Here is an 18,715-nt window from a genome sequence, read left to right on the forward strand (position 1 = left end):
GCCTTCTGAGCTTTAATATGGCAATAGGTGAAAGTGAGTAGGCTGAATGCCAGATGATGATTGCTCTATATATTACAATCATGCAAAAAATAATAATCATGTAGTCAATACATTTCTAACAACAGAATAGTTTTCTTCCAGGGTTCCTCCTCCCTTTTCCTTATCTAGGTACACACAGAGGGTAGAATATTTTGCCCCACAGGAATAAGTTCACACAAATACTCCAATCACTAGTGTCTGGGGAAAAGGTAAAGGTAAAGGGACCCCTGACTGATGACTCTGGGGTTGCGGCGCTCATCTCGCTTTACTGGCTGAGGGAGCTCGCGTACAGCTCCTGGGTCATGTGGCCAGCATGCCTAAGCTGCTTCTGGCGAACCAGAGCAGTGCACGGAAACACCGTTTAGCTTCCCGCTGGAGCGGTACCTATTTATCCACTTGCACTTCGTGCTTTCGAACTGCTAGGTTGGCAGGAGCAGGGACTGAGCAACAGGACCTCACCCCGTCATGGGGATTCGAACCGCGACCTTCTGATCAGCAAGCCCTAGGCTCTGTGGTTTAACCCACAGCGCCACCCGCGTCCCCTAGTGTCAGGGTAGAAGCCCAATAATGAGGTATAGCAGTCCCCATCACATAAACCCACATTGTGGGAAGGGACTGCTACCCCATTAGTTGGGAGCGTGTGTGTCAATTAAGCACCCGTGTATGTGGGACAATTCAAGCTTGCCTTTCCCACCCAATCATAGTTTCTGCTAACGTGTTGAATGGGTGAGAAAAATCCCTTAACAACGTTGCACAGGAGTTGCCTCACTTAATCCTACACTGCTGGCAATAGGGTGGCTTCCTTTGGGCTGATCTTGTCCTCTCTTCCTGCTAGGCATTGATTGGCTGGGAAGGGCCTATATGACCAGTCCTGTCACTATGGTGGAGGTTTCTGAACATTACTGCAAAAGTGTGGGACAAAGCAATGCGGAAGCATGGAAGCTTCATGTATACACTGCGTTTGCACACATTCTCTGAGAGCGCAGATCACAATGTATTGCTTTACCATATTACTAGGAGAAAGCTCTGGGAATGATGGAGAAGAAATGTAACAGCAGGATCTCAATCTAGGAAGGAAGGAAGAAGAAGAAGAGTTTGGAGCTTTATCACTACCCGAAGGAGTCTCAAAGCAGCTAACATTCTCCTTTCCCTTCCTCCCCCACAACAAACACTCTGTGAGGTGAGTGGGGCTGAGAGACTTCAGAGAAGTGTGACTAGCCCAAGGTCACCCAGCAGCTGCATGTGGAGGAGCGAGGAAGCGAAGCTGGTTCACCAGATTACGAGTCTACCGCTCTTAACCACTACACCACACTGGCTCTCGACCCACAAGCATAAGAGGTTTTTTTTTACATATATCTAATGTGGATGCAATCTGGGGCCTGCAGTGTTGTCAGTTTGGGCATAAAATTTGAGGGGAAAGCTGCATTTAGCTCAACAAATCCCCTCTTCGGGTCTGTGGACATAAAATCAAAATATATCTCCGCGTGTGTTCTCCAGATGTGATCTAAACTTCAAGCTTGCATTGATAGCTATGCCAGCAACATCGATGCTGGCTGAAGCCTCTAAAGCCTTTCTCCTTCCTGCTGGCCCCAATGATCACCAAGTACCTCTGCATCCACACGTTGTTTGCTATTGCCTCCTCCTTTTCATCCTCCATGTGGCAGAAGCACACACCACTAGGTGCCTGAGGATTGACCCAGTTAGAGAAGATAACAGCACTAGTGGGTAGGGAGGAGGCGGTGCTAGTGAACAACAGAACCAGTGGGGAATGGTTCGGCCTGTTCTGTTCACTGGAATATCCTAGTGCTTTGGTTTGATGGAAGGTATGAGCCATCTGGGAGCTGACTCCACAATGACAGGCCAGCAGGGATGTCCCACTGGCCTGCGCACAAGGTCTCATGGCTTACTCACAGTGCAACCCAAATTAGATAAGGGAAGGATGTCAAGGAGATGAGTAACTACATAACCTTGAGAGGGCATCTGACGGCAGCCCTGTATGGGGGAGCTTCTTAAGGTTTAATGCTTTATTATGTTCTTATATATCTTGGAAGCTGCACAGAGTGGCTGGGGCAACCCAGTCAGTTGGGCAGGGTACAAATAATAAGTTGTTGTTATTACTATGACTTGGCCTCCCTGGCCTGTTAGTATTACATGTTTAGCATGGCGTTCATATCCCAACTTTCCTCCAATCTACTAGCTCTTAGCTGAACAGCAAGATCATAAGCCTTTAAAAGAGGCTTCAGAAATACCTTTTCTTGCCTCCTTCCCCAGAACAGAAAAGCAGCAATCGGTGAAGCTTGTAAAAACTCAACACACAACAATCTCTTTGCAAGAAAACGAAGGTCATGTTTTCCAGTTTAACATGTCAGGCCCTTCTCTGTTGAGAAAGGGCAAGCTCAATGTTTTGCTTGACAACTGAATCCAGCACCAACAAGGGCGGACTGCAACCGGCTGGAACAGATTGCCTCGGAACTGGTGCTTTCTGAAGGAAGGGCTTATGGAGGTGGGTGCCACAGGTCTGCAGGTTACTAATTAAAAGCCCAGCACTCAGAGAGGAAGCAATTCTGGATTGTACACACTCTGCAGGCCACAATGCAACATAAAAACCTCTGGGGCTGTATAAGCAGTTCGCAAACCATCTCGCCCGTTCGGGTGAGTGGTCTGCAGCTAATCTGGTTAATCCAACTGAGTCAACCGTACCAACTGCAGTGGAGATGGCCAACCTGTGCGACACTGTTCTGAACTGCTGGTCCAAAGGAGGGCTTGTGGGAGTGGCTGGGTGCAGGGATACCAAAGAAGGAGATCCAAAACACCAGAGTGATCAGTTCTAGTGCCTTATGAAGGAAAGGTGTAGACTTACAGCAAATCAGCCTGCCAGGTCCCCCAGGGTTTACTGACGCAGGATGGATGCAGCAGCAAGAAGATGGCTTATCTGCACCCAAGCAAACATTCATGCATTCTTTATACACAAAGCAGCATACACCACTTTGGCCTGGATTTCCCATCTCTCCGCCTGACCAGGTGAGGGCATAGGTGGCAAATACCCAGATCTTACAGATAGTTCCCCTTTCTGGACTCAGAGCTCAGCACCCCAAGCCCCCATATAAGGATAGTATCAAAGCAAGCCAATTTTCAAAGCAAGTGAATATAAATATACATGAGCTCGTTGCTATAACAGCTACCAATTAATTGTGGGGTTTTCTTGACTACCAAGATGGCGTCCGCAGTGCTTCCAGAAGAGTTTGCCTTTGGTTCAATGCAGACACCCAGCCCTGTGTTGTTGGACTACAGCTCCCATCATCGCTGGCCATGCTGGTTGAGGAAGATGGGACTTGGGAGTCCAACCAAGGCCGCAAGTGGGTTACGGTCAACTACAGTAGTACTTAATGCAAGTGAATGAAGGGAGAAGGAGCATAGCTCTGAATGGGTTAAAAAAGCCACACCACACACAAAAAACACTGCAAGCAAAACTCTCATTTCATGGACTTGAAGCCAATTTCATTGGTTGAAGGCCCAGCCTCAGATATGTCCCAAGACAGTAAGGAGAAAGAGTTTAAGAGAGAAATGGAAGCAGAAGTTAAAATGTTGAGTAAAGATAAACTAGCGCCAGAATTCCTATGCTTATTCTACAGATGTTGCTGCAAAACAAAAAGGCATATGATTTTATATTTATGACTACATACTCCTTATAAGTGAAGAAAAATGTACTAGCTACTGTAATACAGGCAATCTGGAGAAAGAAGCAAGATGTCAAGATTTTAACCACATTTGGGTGGGAATGTAAAGTAGCAAAGCTATTCTGTATTAATGTGATCAATGCAACTGAGGGCAATTGGAAAAGCCCACAGTTTTGTTCTTGGGTGGATTGGAACAACAACAAAAACAACATTTATATGCCACCCATGTGACTGGGTTACCCCAGTCTTTCTGGGCGGCTTCCAACAAATTAAAACACAATATGGGTTAATTTTGGGTTAATATTGATCCAATATAAAAATAAACATGGGAAATATGTTAGTTACAGTGCAAATATTAGTGGCCATTAGTTGGAACAAAAATAACCCATCATTTGAGGACTAGAATATATATTTGTGTGTGTGTGTGTGTGTGTGTGTGTGTGTGTGTGTGTGTGTGTATATATATATATATATTGGACTAATATACATACGGCAAACTATTATAAGAAATGACAGGAAGAATATGTGGGCAAAAATAAAAATCTGTGAATTGTCGGTATAAGTTAATTTGCTACTGGAATGAGAAAACAAATGATCAGAATGATATAAAATATGTGTTGGAAGTAATCTACAGGAATAATATGACGAGGAAATAACTTTACTTATAACAATACTACAAATTTAGTTACTCACTTGGTATAATTTATGCTAAACGGATAGATTTGTTATGCCTTTCTGCCTATGCCTCTTTATGTGTAAATGAATTATTTAAAGCTAAAAAAAAAATACATTAAATAAAAATTCCTGTGCTTTTTCCATTGACATTCATCAAAGAAATGCAGTCAGCCCAGGGGCTGCACAACTTACTTTTTTTGGCTTCCTCAAGCTTGTCCTTGGCACGTTTTTCAGCCTGCAAAAGCTGTTGAATTCCCTGAGACTGGCTCGTCATTCTGACTCCTTGATTTCAGAGGTGCTGTGTGGTGACTGGGAAAGAGGAAGGGGACTTTATGCCGTGTCTTGTTGTGTCAACATTAAGAGGATTCACTTTGCCCTGCCCAAGCCTGCTGAAGCGAGATTCATGCTCTGGGAGGTGGCTGTAAGGGAGACGCGCAGACCAGTTCTTTTCTCCTCTGGTTTATACAGGATCACGGAAATGTTTTGAAAATCTGGTGCCTGTGTTTGTCCATAATATTTGTGGACCTTTTTTTCTTTTAAGAGCAAAAGTAATTAGAGTACCAGCAGATCCCAGGACACTTTCAGACCATTGCTATTTTCAAGTGGGAAATTAACACACCAGCAAATTCTGGTAATACAAGTACAGCCGGTTCCTTGATTGTGCAATGAACCCGCTTCCCCAAGAGATCAGACTTTTTTTTTTTTTGCAATAAGGTGAAACCACTGGAAAGCACAGGATGACATTAACATGACACAATATCACATAAGCTCTGCACAAGCATATTAGGATGAATGCTCAGGGAACACTGATTGTCTAGAAGTACCCTTAGATTTTAAACAAATTCAACCCCCATCAGTGTTATCCTATATTTGCTGCATGTGTTGAATCTACCTTTCTGTGCCAGAACCAGTGGCAACATGCCAAGCACTGCTACTATCTAGACTTCGTGCCATCCAGATGTTGTGCTGGCAGGGGCAGATGATGGGACTTATAGCGCAAAACATCCGAAGAGCACCGCACTGAGGAGGGCTGACCAAAACCCTGCCTAAAGTAGAATTTATGTGAAAGATGTGAAATGCCATCACCTACAAAGTGATTCCTGGGATGTGGGGGTTACAAAATGTGCTCTGTGGTGGCATAATTGCCCGTCACATATTTCAGGCTATCCCCACAGTCACATTTTTTCCCCTGAGGTTCAGAGACAACAAATAAATAAAAATATATATACTAGGGACAAGGGGGTGTGAATTGACCCTCTCCTGCCAGGCCAAACCACAGGAAAAGGGTGTGAAACATGGTCTGTGAAAGAGCATTGTGGCTGAGGCGGGAGCATGGCTTGGGGAGTGGGGGGGGGGACCAGAGAGCAAGGCCTGGACTCAATGCCTGAGGTTCTTCGATGCGTGCAATGCATGAATCACATCATTATAAAACACTGTAAAAGAAGAAGGACAAGTCAGACAAGTCAGCTTCATGGGTGACCCATGCATGTGGTGCCTCCTCTTAGAGGCCTTCGTTCTTCCATGCTAGGTGAGAACTCATGCCATAGCTGTCAACTTACAGATTTGAAAATAAGGGACCAGCAGCCTCGAAAATAAAGGATCAGCAGCCAAAATAAGGGATATTGACTTAGCTTATACAGAAATATGGCACTGATGGAGCCATGCTGCTTTCGCTGCCACTGACTGTGTTTTGCAGGGGGTTGGACTAGATAATCCTACGGGTCTAGAACCCCGACCAAAGAAGAGTGGCAGACAAAACTGATGAATGACATTGAGATGGCAATGCTTACAGGCAGAATTAGAAACCAGGAAGAGGACCTCTTTAATAAAGAATGGGGAAAGTATAATTTAGTTGAAAAGCTATTGTAAAGAGTTACATACATTGGTAGGATTGACAGAAAACTTGTAGTAAAAATTTGAACTATGGATGGACAAATGATTTATAAAGATAGAGCTATGAAAGGGATGCAGAGGGGGAAATCACTACATTAAGATGCTGCACTGGTTGGAGGGTATGCAAAGCAGCACGTCGGGGCTGCCGTTGTCCTGGCGCGAGGAGTTCCATCAGCCCTTCCCCGCCCGAGAGAGGGGGGGAGGGAGAGAGACTCTTGCCCATGCCGCCCGCGAGCCCAGCATAAGGCGGTTGTGGCGCCGCGGCAGCCACTGAAGCGCCGCCCTCCCCATCCCCTCCTCTTCCTCCTCCCTCAGGCCGCCTCCTCAGCCGCCGCTGCCACTGCTGCTGCCTCCAGCTTCCCTTGGCAGCGCGGCGGAAGTCTCGCAAGAGAGGGGCTGCCTGCCCACCTGCTGCCGCCCATCTCCTCATGACGCGCCCCTGAGGGGGAAAAGGGAGAGATGGAGACACAGCAACTCGGGACATCATCAATAAGGGACAGCAGCGGAACACAGAGCTGGGATAAGGGAGTTTCCTGCCAAATAAGGGACGGTTGACAGCTATGACACATGCACCTCAGCAGCGAGACCTTTTGCCAAGAGACCAAGAACACCACTGCAAAGCTGTCAAGCAAGGCCAGGGCCTCCCTCAGAGGTCTGGATCCTGCGACTCTCACAGACGCGAGAGACCACACAGCAGCCTCTATTTTTGGAGGACTTACTGTCACATTTCTTTAAAAAATAACAAAGGCCGCATTTTATGATAGAAAAAGGGGAAGTGCAGGCCAGCTGGAGAAAATGGTTTATACAGCAGAATGCGGCCCTCCCAGTTACCTCCCTTGGGGATAAAAATGTAAAAGAGAAAATGAAAGCCTAAAACGGGAGAATAGCCACTTTGCATATTTTCCCAGTCAATTGCTGACCAGTACCGCCCAGGGGTTTAGCCTGACCCCCTCAAGGAATTCCCATATAACCAGAACTCCAGATCACAACGGCAGGTTCCTCTTATTATGCACCACAGCCATTTCCTGACCACACACAAGTGAAGCACCAAGAGCTCTTTAACTAATTCCCATCCGGCATGTCTGAAAAGTGGCAGATACTTTACCAGGACTTATGCACCTCAGATGTCAAGTCTAGGGACAGGCAGGCAAATGGAAGTGAGTCTTTCACTCTGAAACCACCACAGCCTTATCAGGTCTTAAGTAATTTGCAGGTGTGCTGCATTAGCAAGTTCATAAATTGGCAGTCGTTAGTAGAGGCAGCCTTTGTTCCAAATACAGATGCAACAGTTCAGACTTCATACAACGATGAATGGGTCAAAACAACAGGATGCCAGCTGAGGGGGGTGTTTGTATGTGCTTTCTTTTTGTTTTGAGTGCAAGTTATCAAAGCCAAAAGAAAAAGGTTGTGCAAACACCTGCATGTGTGTGTGTGTGTGTGTGTGTGTGTGTGTGTGTGTTTAATGCTATCAAAACGAGGCCAACCATCGCTATTGTTTTAACCAAGAGAACTTCTTCAAACAGATAAAGGTATGAACCTCAGAAATGCAAAAGTCTCGAAGTTTCACATCGACTAAGGCTGCTTTTCTGCAACACCGGACTCCTACTGCGTCCTGTTTCTCCTCCTATTCGCAGAGGCTTTTTCTCACTTTAACTTCTAACCACATCCTGTTTGATTCTTGGAAGAAAAAATTCTTTTGTGTTTCTTAGCATGGGGCTGAGCTCCTCTGAGGCCTTTATAGTCTTTTCTCTCAGCATCTGGGTGGTGGAAGGGAAACATAGAGGCTGTAGATTGCAGCGACCACAAGGGAGCAACACGCTACTCCACCCTCTCCCCTTCAGGTCAGTGCTAAGGAAGCCTGGCAGTACAACAGTGTCCTATAATGCCGCCACGGTCGCAGGAAGGTTGCAGAGGGGAGGCCTGCGTTCCTTGCCATTCCCACAAGAGTGGGAACATCACTGTTGATAGGAACTTGACTTTGGAGTCCCTGTGAGCTGTGGATGCCACCACCATGGCAAGAGGCCTGGAAGACTTAGGGCAATGAACTGAAGAGCAGGATTGGCTATCAAAAAGATGTTGCCAGGAGGTGCAAGGCTTGGGATTTGATAGCATGCCTTGAAAAATGCCCCAGTCCCTGTGTGTTTCAAATATGAATGCACTTGCAGATCTGAACACAGTTGCACTGGTTTGTTGTTGCAAAGCAGGGTTTCAGGTTTCCAGACTTCCTTCTCTGGAATGTGCAAGACATTTCCTTATCACCCTTACCCTTACAGTGGTGCGACGAAATCACTTTCTTGGATGCTTGGCAAAGAACGTCAGTGGATGAAAGCCCACCTCCTAGGAAACAGTACCCTTAGAAAGCCTTGCATTTGCCTCTAGCTCTGGATTCGATCAGAGCTGGAGATGAAGTGTTAGCTTTGTCACTGTAGGAGTCTCCCTATTTCCCTCTTTTACATGAGCTATACAGGGTTGTTGCGTTCATTTTGAATTTCCATTTGAGTATGATACCTTTGAGGATTTCTGGGGTCATTTGCAGAAGGGCCATATCTAACCTAATTAGACCACAAGTGCTTCCCCCATTACCATCCTAAATCTACAAGCATGGACAGTTCTCCCTAGTTAGTAGCAGAGATATGGGTATATTTTACATTGCCGTGCTTTCCTTGACAAAACCAGTACAGTCATACCTCGGGTTACAGACGCTTCAGGTTGCGTTTTTTTGGGGTTACGGACCACCGAAACCCAGAAGTACTGGAATGGGTTACTTCTGGGTTTTGGCGGTCGTGCATGCGCAGAAGCACTAAATCACGCTTTGCGCATACACAGAAGCGCCAAATCGCAACCCGTGCGTGTGCAGACGCACTGCTGCGGGTTGTGAACACTGTGGGTTGCGAACGTGCATCCCGCATGGATAATGTTTGCAACCCGAGCGTCCACTGTATAAGGAAAGCTGAAACTCTCAGGAAGGTCCAGTTGTAATCTGGTGAACCGGGTTCACTTCCCTGCTCCTCCACATGCAGCTGCTGGATGACCTTGGGCCAGTCACACTTCTCTGAAGTCTCTCAGCCTCACTCACCTCACAGAGTGTTTGTTGTGGGGGAGGAAGGGAAAGGAGATGGTTAGCCACTTTGGGACTCCTTAAAGGGAGTGAAAGGCGGGATATCAAATCCAAACTACTCCTCCTCTTCTTCTTCCACACAAGCACAATAACAGTTCGGTGCATAGCTAAGAGACATGATGCCCTCCAGATTTTGTGGGACTACAGCGCCCCTCATCCTTGGTCGTAGGCCATGCAAGCTGATGGGAAGTGGAGTCTAACAATATCTGAAGGGCACTGGATTGGCTGACCTTGCCGTTTGTGTCTCTGCCTTACAGTGCTTTATGTACACACAAAGCAGATATAACTACATCTCTCTCTCTCTGTTTCTGCGTCACAGTGATATCAGCCTAGTTAAGGTACTTCCATAGCTTGATATGCTGAAATCAGGGGTTAAAATTGCTCTGCTCTTTTGGGTAGACTCTAGATCTGTGAGGGGCATACAATAGTTGTAAGATTGTTGAGGTGGGACCGACAGTATCCCAAATGTGAGAGACACGATAAGGCTGGATCTGATTTTGCAGCTCCCAGCATAGGGAGAACAGCAGTTTGTGCAACGAAATTGAAATTTCAGCGCTGCCTTTTTATTCTTACTAAATGAAATTCACTTGCAGCAGGGTTCGCCCACCAGATGGTGACTTTAACAAACAACCAGCATATCATTGGCCTTGTGGGACCTTACTGCCATTTAATATAAAAGTTGATAGTTACAGTATAATAATAAAAAAGTTTCAATAGACAGAAAAGCTGTGCTTGGCAAAAACTGCAGTGTTTCCAAGAAAGTGTGTGTGTGTTTGTTTGTCTCTCTGGGTGTAGATGTTATTGCAAATTGACCTGTAATAAGTATTGCTAAAAGAGAAACCAAACAAACAGCTGAACATTGAGGGCAGACTCCAGAACATCATAAGCTTGGGGAGTGGGGATGGGAGGTTGAAGGTACTGAAGCTGTGAGGAAGGATAGCTCAAGGGGGGGGGGGACAGCACAGGAGGAGGAAAGGGAAATAAATATCATTTCCCTGTGGGCAGAGGTAAAGGGTAAAGGGACCCCTGACCATTAAGTCTAGTCGCGGATGACTCTGGGGTTGCGATGCTCATCTCGCTTTATTGGCCGAGGGAGCCAGCGTACAGCTTCTGGGTCATGTGGCCAGCATGACTAATCTGCTTCTGGCGAACCAGAGCAGCACACGGAAATGCTGTTTACCTTCCTGCTGCAGCGGTACCTATTTATGTTTTTTTCTTTTTTCTTTTAATTTTTTTAAATTCAAAATTATAACAAGACATATTATCCAAAAACATATCATCCTTGTTCCCCCCCATTTTCCCTCCCTCTCCCCTCCCACACAAAACCCACACAGTTTGCTTTGTTGCGTCTTCAGATACTTTGTAAAGGGTTCACATTCATCCTTAAAGTCACAGTTATCCTTGTCCCATAGCATATATGTCAGTTTTGCCAGTTCTGCATAGTCCATCAATTTTTCTTGCCATGATTCTTTAGTTGGGGTTTCTTCAGTCTTCCATGCTGGTGCTACCAGAACTCTCGCGGCCGTTGTCGCATACATGAAGATGTTTTTCAACTTTTTTGGCAGGTCTTTTCCTACAATCCCCAACAAAAATGCCTCAGGTGCGGTACCTATTCATCTACTTGCACTGGTATACTTTTGAACTGCTAGGTTGGCAGGAGCTGGGACAGAGCAACGGGAGCTCACCCCATCGCGGGGATTTGAACCACCAACCTTCTGATTGGCAAACCCTAGGCTCTGTGGCTTAACCCACAACACTAAAGTGATGAGCAGGTGGAGGCTCACCCTGGATAATCATTTGGGCAACACTTCTGCTTACCTGTATGTTCAGTGGGCAGAAGGGGAACCTCCTCACCAGCAGAGTAACGCTGGCATCACTCTGTGGGCAGAAGCCAGTGGGAGGCTGGCAGGGCTGGGCAGACAGACACCCACCCAGCCTGGCACAAAGGGAGTTTGGATTGCTCGGCCTCCAATCTAGCCCCACTAAAATGTAGGGCTAATTAAAATTGTTTCTCAGAATGCATCATTTGTGGGTGATGAAATTTGCCAAATATTCTCCAGGGAGAGGATCGACATTTTCTAACAGTTAAGGAGGAGCTCAGAAAAGAGAATTTTTGAACATTGGTTAGGAAACTATTTTTGCTTGCTTTCATACTGGATGAAACTATTTATTTTTTTTTTAGTTCTTATTAGCGGATGAAGGAAACATTGGGCTAAGAAAAGGAGAACTGGAAGGATCAATTGCATTGCTTTCTTATTAAAATAATTTTAAGGAATATTAAAACTGGATCTGCAGTTGCACCCAAAATTCACAGGTGGTGAAATGGGGGGGGGTCCGTTTCATGGTGCTCAGTAATTGCTGCAATTCCTCATATATGGGACTGCCTTTGAAGATGGTTCAGAAACTGCAGCTGGTACTCATATCTTAGGAGAACTGTGTATATGACCCTTTTGTACATCCTTTCAAAATAATAATAATAATAATAATAATAATAATAATAATAATAATAATGCAATCTGATAGGAAAAACTGACAAGAAGAGAACTGTAGTAGGAACATCCTGATTCTACCCAGAGCCCATCCACTCCTCTGAGTCCAGTGCCACCTAGTGACTAACTGGCTTAATGACACTATCCACCTATGTGTCACCCATGAATCTTTTGTCTGTGCTGCATAACCATTTTGGAACATCATTAGTATTTGCATTGCTCTGCCTTAGCAGTCAAAGGTAGCAGCAATCATGGATATTAAATCTTTTCTCATACAGGGCATGACAGGTGATAATGGAAGTCTCACAAAGGGAAATGGGTTGCTTTGAAAAGCTCAAAAGATTACATCTATATTTAAAGGAAGCTTTGTGCCTATGACAAAGTAATTCCTCATAAAAAAAGACTGCACAATGGTAGCACTTGAAATTTCTGCAAAATTAAACGAAACCCCATTGACTCTTCTCCATGGCAAGTCTTCAAATGGAAGATCTTTCAATTACATGCATTTGCCCTGAAGGGAACCTTACTCTTTAACTTTGATGATGATATTCTTCCCTCTTCCAAGTCTCGGCTCCTAATGCAGGTGGTTGTAAACCTGCCTTAAATAATATTTTAGAATGAGCTAACAGGATAACTCGCCAATCTCAGGTTTTCTGAAGTAATTAGGGTTGTTGAAGAATTCCAATAAAAACAGAAATGGAAGCAGAAACTGCCAATGTTAGCCTATTCACCCCACGTCCAGAAGAGAAGTCAATCCAGCAAATATAAGTGGTATTCACTGTTGTTGTTGCTTTCAGTCTGCAAATGATACTTCCTTGATTAAATTCTCCCTCTGTTTGCACTGCATCTCCCTTGCATTGAAATAAATGGAGTGGAATAACACACTGGCATTGTAATTATGTAAACTCTGTAGTGCTGCCACAGTCAACAGCAAGACGAATAGCATAGTGTTTGGTAGAAGACAAACTGCAGCAGAATGGAAACAACGCTGATTGGGATTATCACAGGGTGTGGAGGAAACTGGTGCCCTATTATATCCCAAGAGGCGATGTATAGCGCGTTCTCCTTCATGGAGAGCACGTGTTGCGGTGGGGACTGCCAGGACACTCCAAAGTTGGGGGCGGGCTAATTGATCATTGGCCACTGATGTGATTGGGGCTTCCCTTGTTGTTGGGAAGAAGTTGATGTTGCCATTTGTTGATTGACAGCCAGAAATGCTAAAACTCCTTGCACGAGGCTAGGGCTTCCTCTTTTCACCCGTGCATCGGATTGCCCGTCCCCCCCTCCCTAGAATTAGGGTTGTTCACTTTGACCTTGCTATGCCTGTCATGGGGTCGTCTGCTCTTGGGGCAGGGGCCCGGTAGGAATTTTGTCCATCTGGCTGATTGGCTGGGGCCATTTGGTTTTTGCCTACTGCGTAGCAAATCGTCACAACTTGTAAGGTTGCGGTTAGGCATTGGTTTATGGTTTGGTTGGTTGAGGGGTGTGGATTGGCTGTGCCTGCCCCTCTAATGCTGCTGCTGCAAGGGATTCCGTTAAAGGAATTGGGGGCTAACTATTGCTTGTCCACTCTGTCAAGGGGGCTCGGGCTATAGCAATGAGCTCCTGGTTGCATTTGGGGAGGGCTGAGGGCAGGTTCCCTGCTCCGTTGCTACCCCCAAGTGTATTCCCCTTTTCTGACTTTCGCATTGTGCGGAATGTCAGTCTGTCCCCCACTGGGGGGCAGATAGTCACAACCAATGCCTAAGCAACCACTCACATTTTTGTATTTTAATAAAGTTGTGGCCAAAATTATGCCAAAAACCTTAAACAAAAAATTCTGTGTGATGTGTGAGTTATTGGGGTGGCCCTGGGGACCTCGACACGCAACTGCCAAACAGTCCCGCTTTTCAGAAGTGTAATTTTTGCTTGTGTTCTCTATGTTTTTCCCTATTCAAGAAAGACTCTCTTTTACAAATGTAATGCTAAACTCCTTTTAACAATTGCTTGAAGCTACGGACTCCAGCTCTTGGAATTAACCAGGAGAATCCTGCAGCCTAGAATCATTTTCTTTCAGGACCAGCCCAAGACATTTTGTTTCCCGAGGTAAAGGACAGGATTCAATGTACAGAACAGGGCCGGCCCTACAATGAGGCAGAGTAAGGCAGCTGCCTCAGGCGGCAGGTGCTGAGGGACAGGGAGAGGACAGAGCTGTGAGTGCCACGTGGCCTGCCCTGTACCCCCTATGCTAGTAGGCTAGCAGTGCGAGAGACTTTCCTTTCACCATTCTCAGAGTAAGATTCAACTGGCAATCCACTTGGCTTCTGTGTGTGCCTGGGGGGAGGGTACCATCTCATCCTTTGCCTCAGGCAGCAAAATGTCTTGAGCCAACCCTGGTACGGATAGCTGCAATAGCTGTCAACTGGAGCAGCTATTGAATCTGACTTCAGCACTGCTGACGGGACAGCATCCTCCACCATATGTGATAGCAAAGACTACCTTAGTGAGAGTAGGGCCTGCCATGTGGCATATACAGCTGTTCTGCAACTTGGGAAATGCCTTTGGGCTTGAAGAGGAATGTCTACGATTGCTTCCCAATATTCCCCAACATCTGCTGCTTGAAATGGGTGCCTGATTCTGCCTAATGACAGGGACGGGCCTGTACATAGTCGTAGAAGGACTGAAGGACAGCATATGTCTAAATTTATAACTAAAGGTAAAGGGACCCCTGACCATTAGGTCCAGTCGTGACCGACTCTGGGGTTGCATGCTCATCTCGCTCTATAGGCTGAGGGATCCGGCGTTTGTCCGCAGACAGCTTCCGGACCATGTGGCCAGTATGACTAAGCCGCTTCTGGCAAACCAGAGCAGCTCATGGAAACTCCGTTTACCTTCCCGCTGGAGCGGTACCTATTTATCTACTTGCACTTTGACGTGCTTTCAAACTGCTAGGTTGGCAGGAGCAGGGACCGAGCAACGGGAGCTCACCCCGTTGTGGGGATTCGAACCGCCGACCTTCTGATCGGCAAGCCCTAGGCTCTGTGGTTTAACCCACAGTGCCACCTGCGTCCCTTGAAATTTATAACTAGTATCTTGTAAACTTTGGCTCGACCTTGCATTTGGCACTGCCTAGCAAAGTGCTCAGCCCAGCCCAGCTTCATACAGCCTCACAGTTTAGGGGAGTTAGAACAACAAAACAATGAGATGAAACAATAAATTAAAACAACAAAGTGAAGCACTAAAAGGAGTTAAGAAATAAATTGGGAGAGAGGATAAAAACAAATGCTAAGGTTGGTTATAGAGCAGAAACTTGCCTTAGAGTGGGCCTTAGAGCTCAAAACCCTGCTTCAAGCATTCGGCAGCCATTTTGGATCCTCAATGTAACCACATATGTCTAAATGCAGCTACCATGCCTGAGGACTGGTTCACCACTTGACTGCAGGTTCCAATGGCAACTTTGCACATGTAAACAAGCTGTTGCAGGTCAAGCACCATGAGAAGGGTCTGACGCTTCACACCCTCCCTGTCAGAATGCTTTTCAATGGAGTAATCCCACACATTCAACTGTGAGCAGTCAAGTGCTGTTAGGCACTCAAGCAATGTGATAACCAAGTTAAAAGCATCTGTGAATCAATTTGTAAATGCCACTTCTAAAAAACCGGGGTCCAGATGTGACCTTCATAGTGCATTAAAGGGAAATGGTATAGTGCGGTCCGCTGAATAATGAATTGGGAAGTCACAGGTTCAGATTTCACCTTCGTTGTGGACACACAAGGGGGCCTTAGGCAAACAACTTTCACTCTCAGTCCTTGACACTCAGCTGTAATTTGAGGGGTAAAATTGACTGCATTATAGAATTGCTGTATGGCAGAGCTGGCCAAACTTTTTGGGCAAAAGTGTGAGAATGTGCCATGGAGCCATTATCCCCTCCAACATTCTTCAAATGAAAATAGGGACATTTCTCACTCCCCCCCAACTCCCCCTCCCTGACCTTTCCATTTTTTGTCATCCCCACCATAGAGCAGAAGAAAGGTGAGTGGCGCCACAACCACACCAATGGGACACAGCACACATGCCCTCCACCGTGTGGTGTGGTGGTTAAGAGCGGTAGACTCGTAATCTGGTGAACCAGCTTCACTTCCCCGTTCCTCCACATGCAGCTGCTGGGTGGCCTTCGGCTTGTCACACTTCTTTGAAGTCTCTCAGCCCCACTCACCTCACAGAGTGTTTGTTGTAGGGGAGGAAGGGAAAGGAGAATGTTAGCTGCTTTGAGACTCCTTCGGGTAGTGATAAAGCGGGATATCAAATCCAAACTCCTCCTCCTCCTCCTCTTCTTCTTCTTCTTCTTCTTCTTCTTCTTCTTCTTTCTTCAGAAAACCCCTTAATCTTGATTTTATTTTAATCATTGGTTGAAAAAATAAAAACACCCCAATAAATAAATTTTAGAAAGGGGCAAGATTAGACATGGATGTGCAAAGCATTTTTATTTTTAATCAAGACTCCTTGTGCTGTGTTCCCCCTTTCTTCCCACCCAGGACGGCCCTGCCCTTCACCTGCCCCTCAGAGCTGAATTCAATAGACGTGGCATTTTGCCCTCCCCCCCATCTAAAATTCTTGTTACATTATTTCAAGTTGAGTATAGACTTGATTCTATGCACGACACTGCAAACCGTTCACTGGAAGACATCCCTCATCACCACCAAACAAAATTTAAAGCTGTGGCTTTAATATAAAACTTTGGATGCATTTGTTCTGACTTGTTTTCCGCCCCCCCTGCCCTAGTGAAATATTCTTTATTCACTCCTTAGAGGCAGTTTCACATCAGGGAAGAGACCCCAGATTTGTCCATTATACCGTCAGTATGTGAGCGCGTGTTGCTGGCGGTTGGGGTTGCTGATAGTATTCTGAGCTCCCTGCTGAGTCCTGGAACAATGACTTCAAAGCCTCTCTTCCACCTCTCCCCTGTTCTCTTTCTAAAACATCCTCAGGCCGTTCCTGCATAAAATGAGAAACATAAAAATAGCGAACAGTGCCATCGTCCACAAGTATTGTGGGATAAATAAAGATTTGGTTGCTTTAAAACAAAACAAAAAAAGCACACACACAAAAAAGAATCCGAGCAAAATTGTGCATCTTTTGAAGTCGGGAGCCAAGCTCCCATTGATTTCAACAGGAACAGAATTTTGTCTGTGCAGCGATCATCTTTGTGAACTGCTTAAACGGAGCTACCTGTTCATCCGCTTCTTTTATCTCTTCCCCACCACCACCCCACTCCTCCTGGAGATACTATTTTAAATGTGCTCAAAAAGCAGATAACAAAACACACCATGGGCAGAAACCACAAAGAGCTAACGCCTCGTGATTGTGCCAAAAGATAGTTTGTCACTACTACGATTGAAATCAAAAGAGCTAATCTTTGTTATTTGTTTGAATCGGCATGCTTGAAATGTCCCCTTTCTCTTTCCTCTCCTTTCTTTTATAATCGGGGAAAAAGAAATTTATGGCTACTCACGGCTGCTTGAATCAGCAGAGGTGCACATCATTCATGCTCCTTTGTCTCTGACGCAGATATGAGAGTGGCTGGCCTGTCACTGATTTGATTCCATCAGGCTTCTTCAACCTGGTGTCCTCTAGATGTTTTGGATCCCAACTTCCATCAGTTCCAGCCAGCCAGTGCAAGACATGATGGGAGTCATAGTTCAACAACACCTGGAAGGCAACAGGTTGGGGAAAGTCAGAGTTCAGGGTGCCTTATATATGTATCTCAGGTTCAATCCCTTTCAGAGAGATTACAGGACCCAACCTGCTTAGTTTCAGCAGTGGAACTGCATCATGGACCTGTAGGCCATTCGTTGGCTTGCTTGCACACACGCTGCAACTCTCAGCTTCTAATCCTGTCCCAGAAGGCCCTCCTTCATTGCTGAAGTCTCCTGCTTCTATCAGCTCCCATCTCATCCTTTCTGCTGACTGCTCCTCACTGTCCCACCACCAGGCTCCACACGTCATCTTCTGAGCCCTCCTTGGGAGGCAAGTTCCCACCACTGTTCTTCATCCAGCCAGTCGAAGCAAACACTGTTGTAAACAAAAACTGCCCCCTTCCCTTATGGGGTATCCAAGAGCCCATATAGAGTCCTTATGTAGGTTCCCTATTGGTAGGAGAAAATAGCAGAGGCCAACCATAGAATATTGAGAAGCAAAGCAGCTAGTAAGCTTGATCTTTGTTGATCTGTTGCAACAAGGTGCTCCCCTCACCCACAGGAAAGGAGGAGGAACCCAGAACCAAGGTGTGCCTGCTCCTATATAGACATTTTTAATTCCCTGCCCTGGAGCTCAAGACCACCCCTCCATACATCATACATGCATCACAGAAGGGGTGTAACCCAAGACCACCACCCCCACAAACATCACACCTACATCACAGAAAAGATGGTCTACAACAGAAATGTGAATGTTGTTTTTCTCCTGTCATTGTTTATCTCCTGTCTGACAGGTTGCTTGATTGGATTGCCTGGGAAGCCTGGCCAGTCTTTTGTAATGATAAATACTTAGTTCCTGGGCCAGGTCACAGGCTCACACCCTATTCATATCTTAAATGTGCCCTTAAGACAGGATTTGTGAGGAAAGAGACAATGGGGAGGTTTCCCACTTTGACCTTGCAGAGAAAACATGTGCTCAGTTAAGGAATCAAAATGTTTCCAGGTTGGTCTTCCTGTGCTGATCTATGTACGTGCTTGGCTGGTACACTGATGAACATTACCATATATCTAAGACCTCAAAATTCCTATCACAATATTCAAGGAGGGAGCAAAGTGGGGCTGGTGAGGTTGTGTGGCCCAGAGAAGTTC

General features: G+C 45.8%; 1 protein-coding gene across 2 annotated transcripts in view; it reads right to left on the minus strand.

Moving 5' to 3' along the window:
• The window catches only part of ATP6V1G3 (ATPase H+ transporting V1 subunit G3), a 32,936-nt gene extending 15,461 nt beyond the window's left edge, over nucleotides 1-17,475 (minus strand). The window contains exons 1-2 of one of the 2 annotated variants that reach the window (XM_083620368.1): nucleotides 17,383-17,475; nucleotides 4,584-4,700 (exon numbers count right to left, since the gene is read on the minus strand). In XM_083620368.1, the coding sequence (XP_083476494.1) occupies nucleotides 4,584-4,665 (82 nt within the window). In that variant the 5' untranslated portion in view covers nucleotides 4,666-4,700; nucleotides 17,383-17,475. Of the gene's footprint in view, nucleotides 1-4,583; nucleotides 4,981-17,382 lie in introns of those variants that run through there. The other variant, XM_083620367.1, reaches the window with a different exon arrangement.
• Nucleotides 17,476-18,715: the final 1,240 nt, after the last annotated feature.

This window comes from Podarcis filfolensis (assembly GCF_964270895.1).
Source record: "Podarcis filfolensis genome assembly, chromosome: 6".
Taxonomy (NCBI): domain Eukaryota; kingdom Metazoa; phylum Chordata; class Lepidosauria; order Squamata; family Lacertidae; genus Podarcis; species Podarcis filfolensis.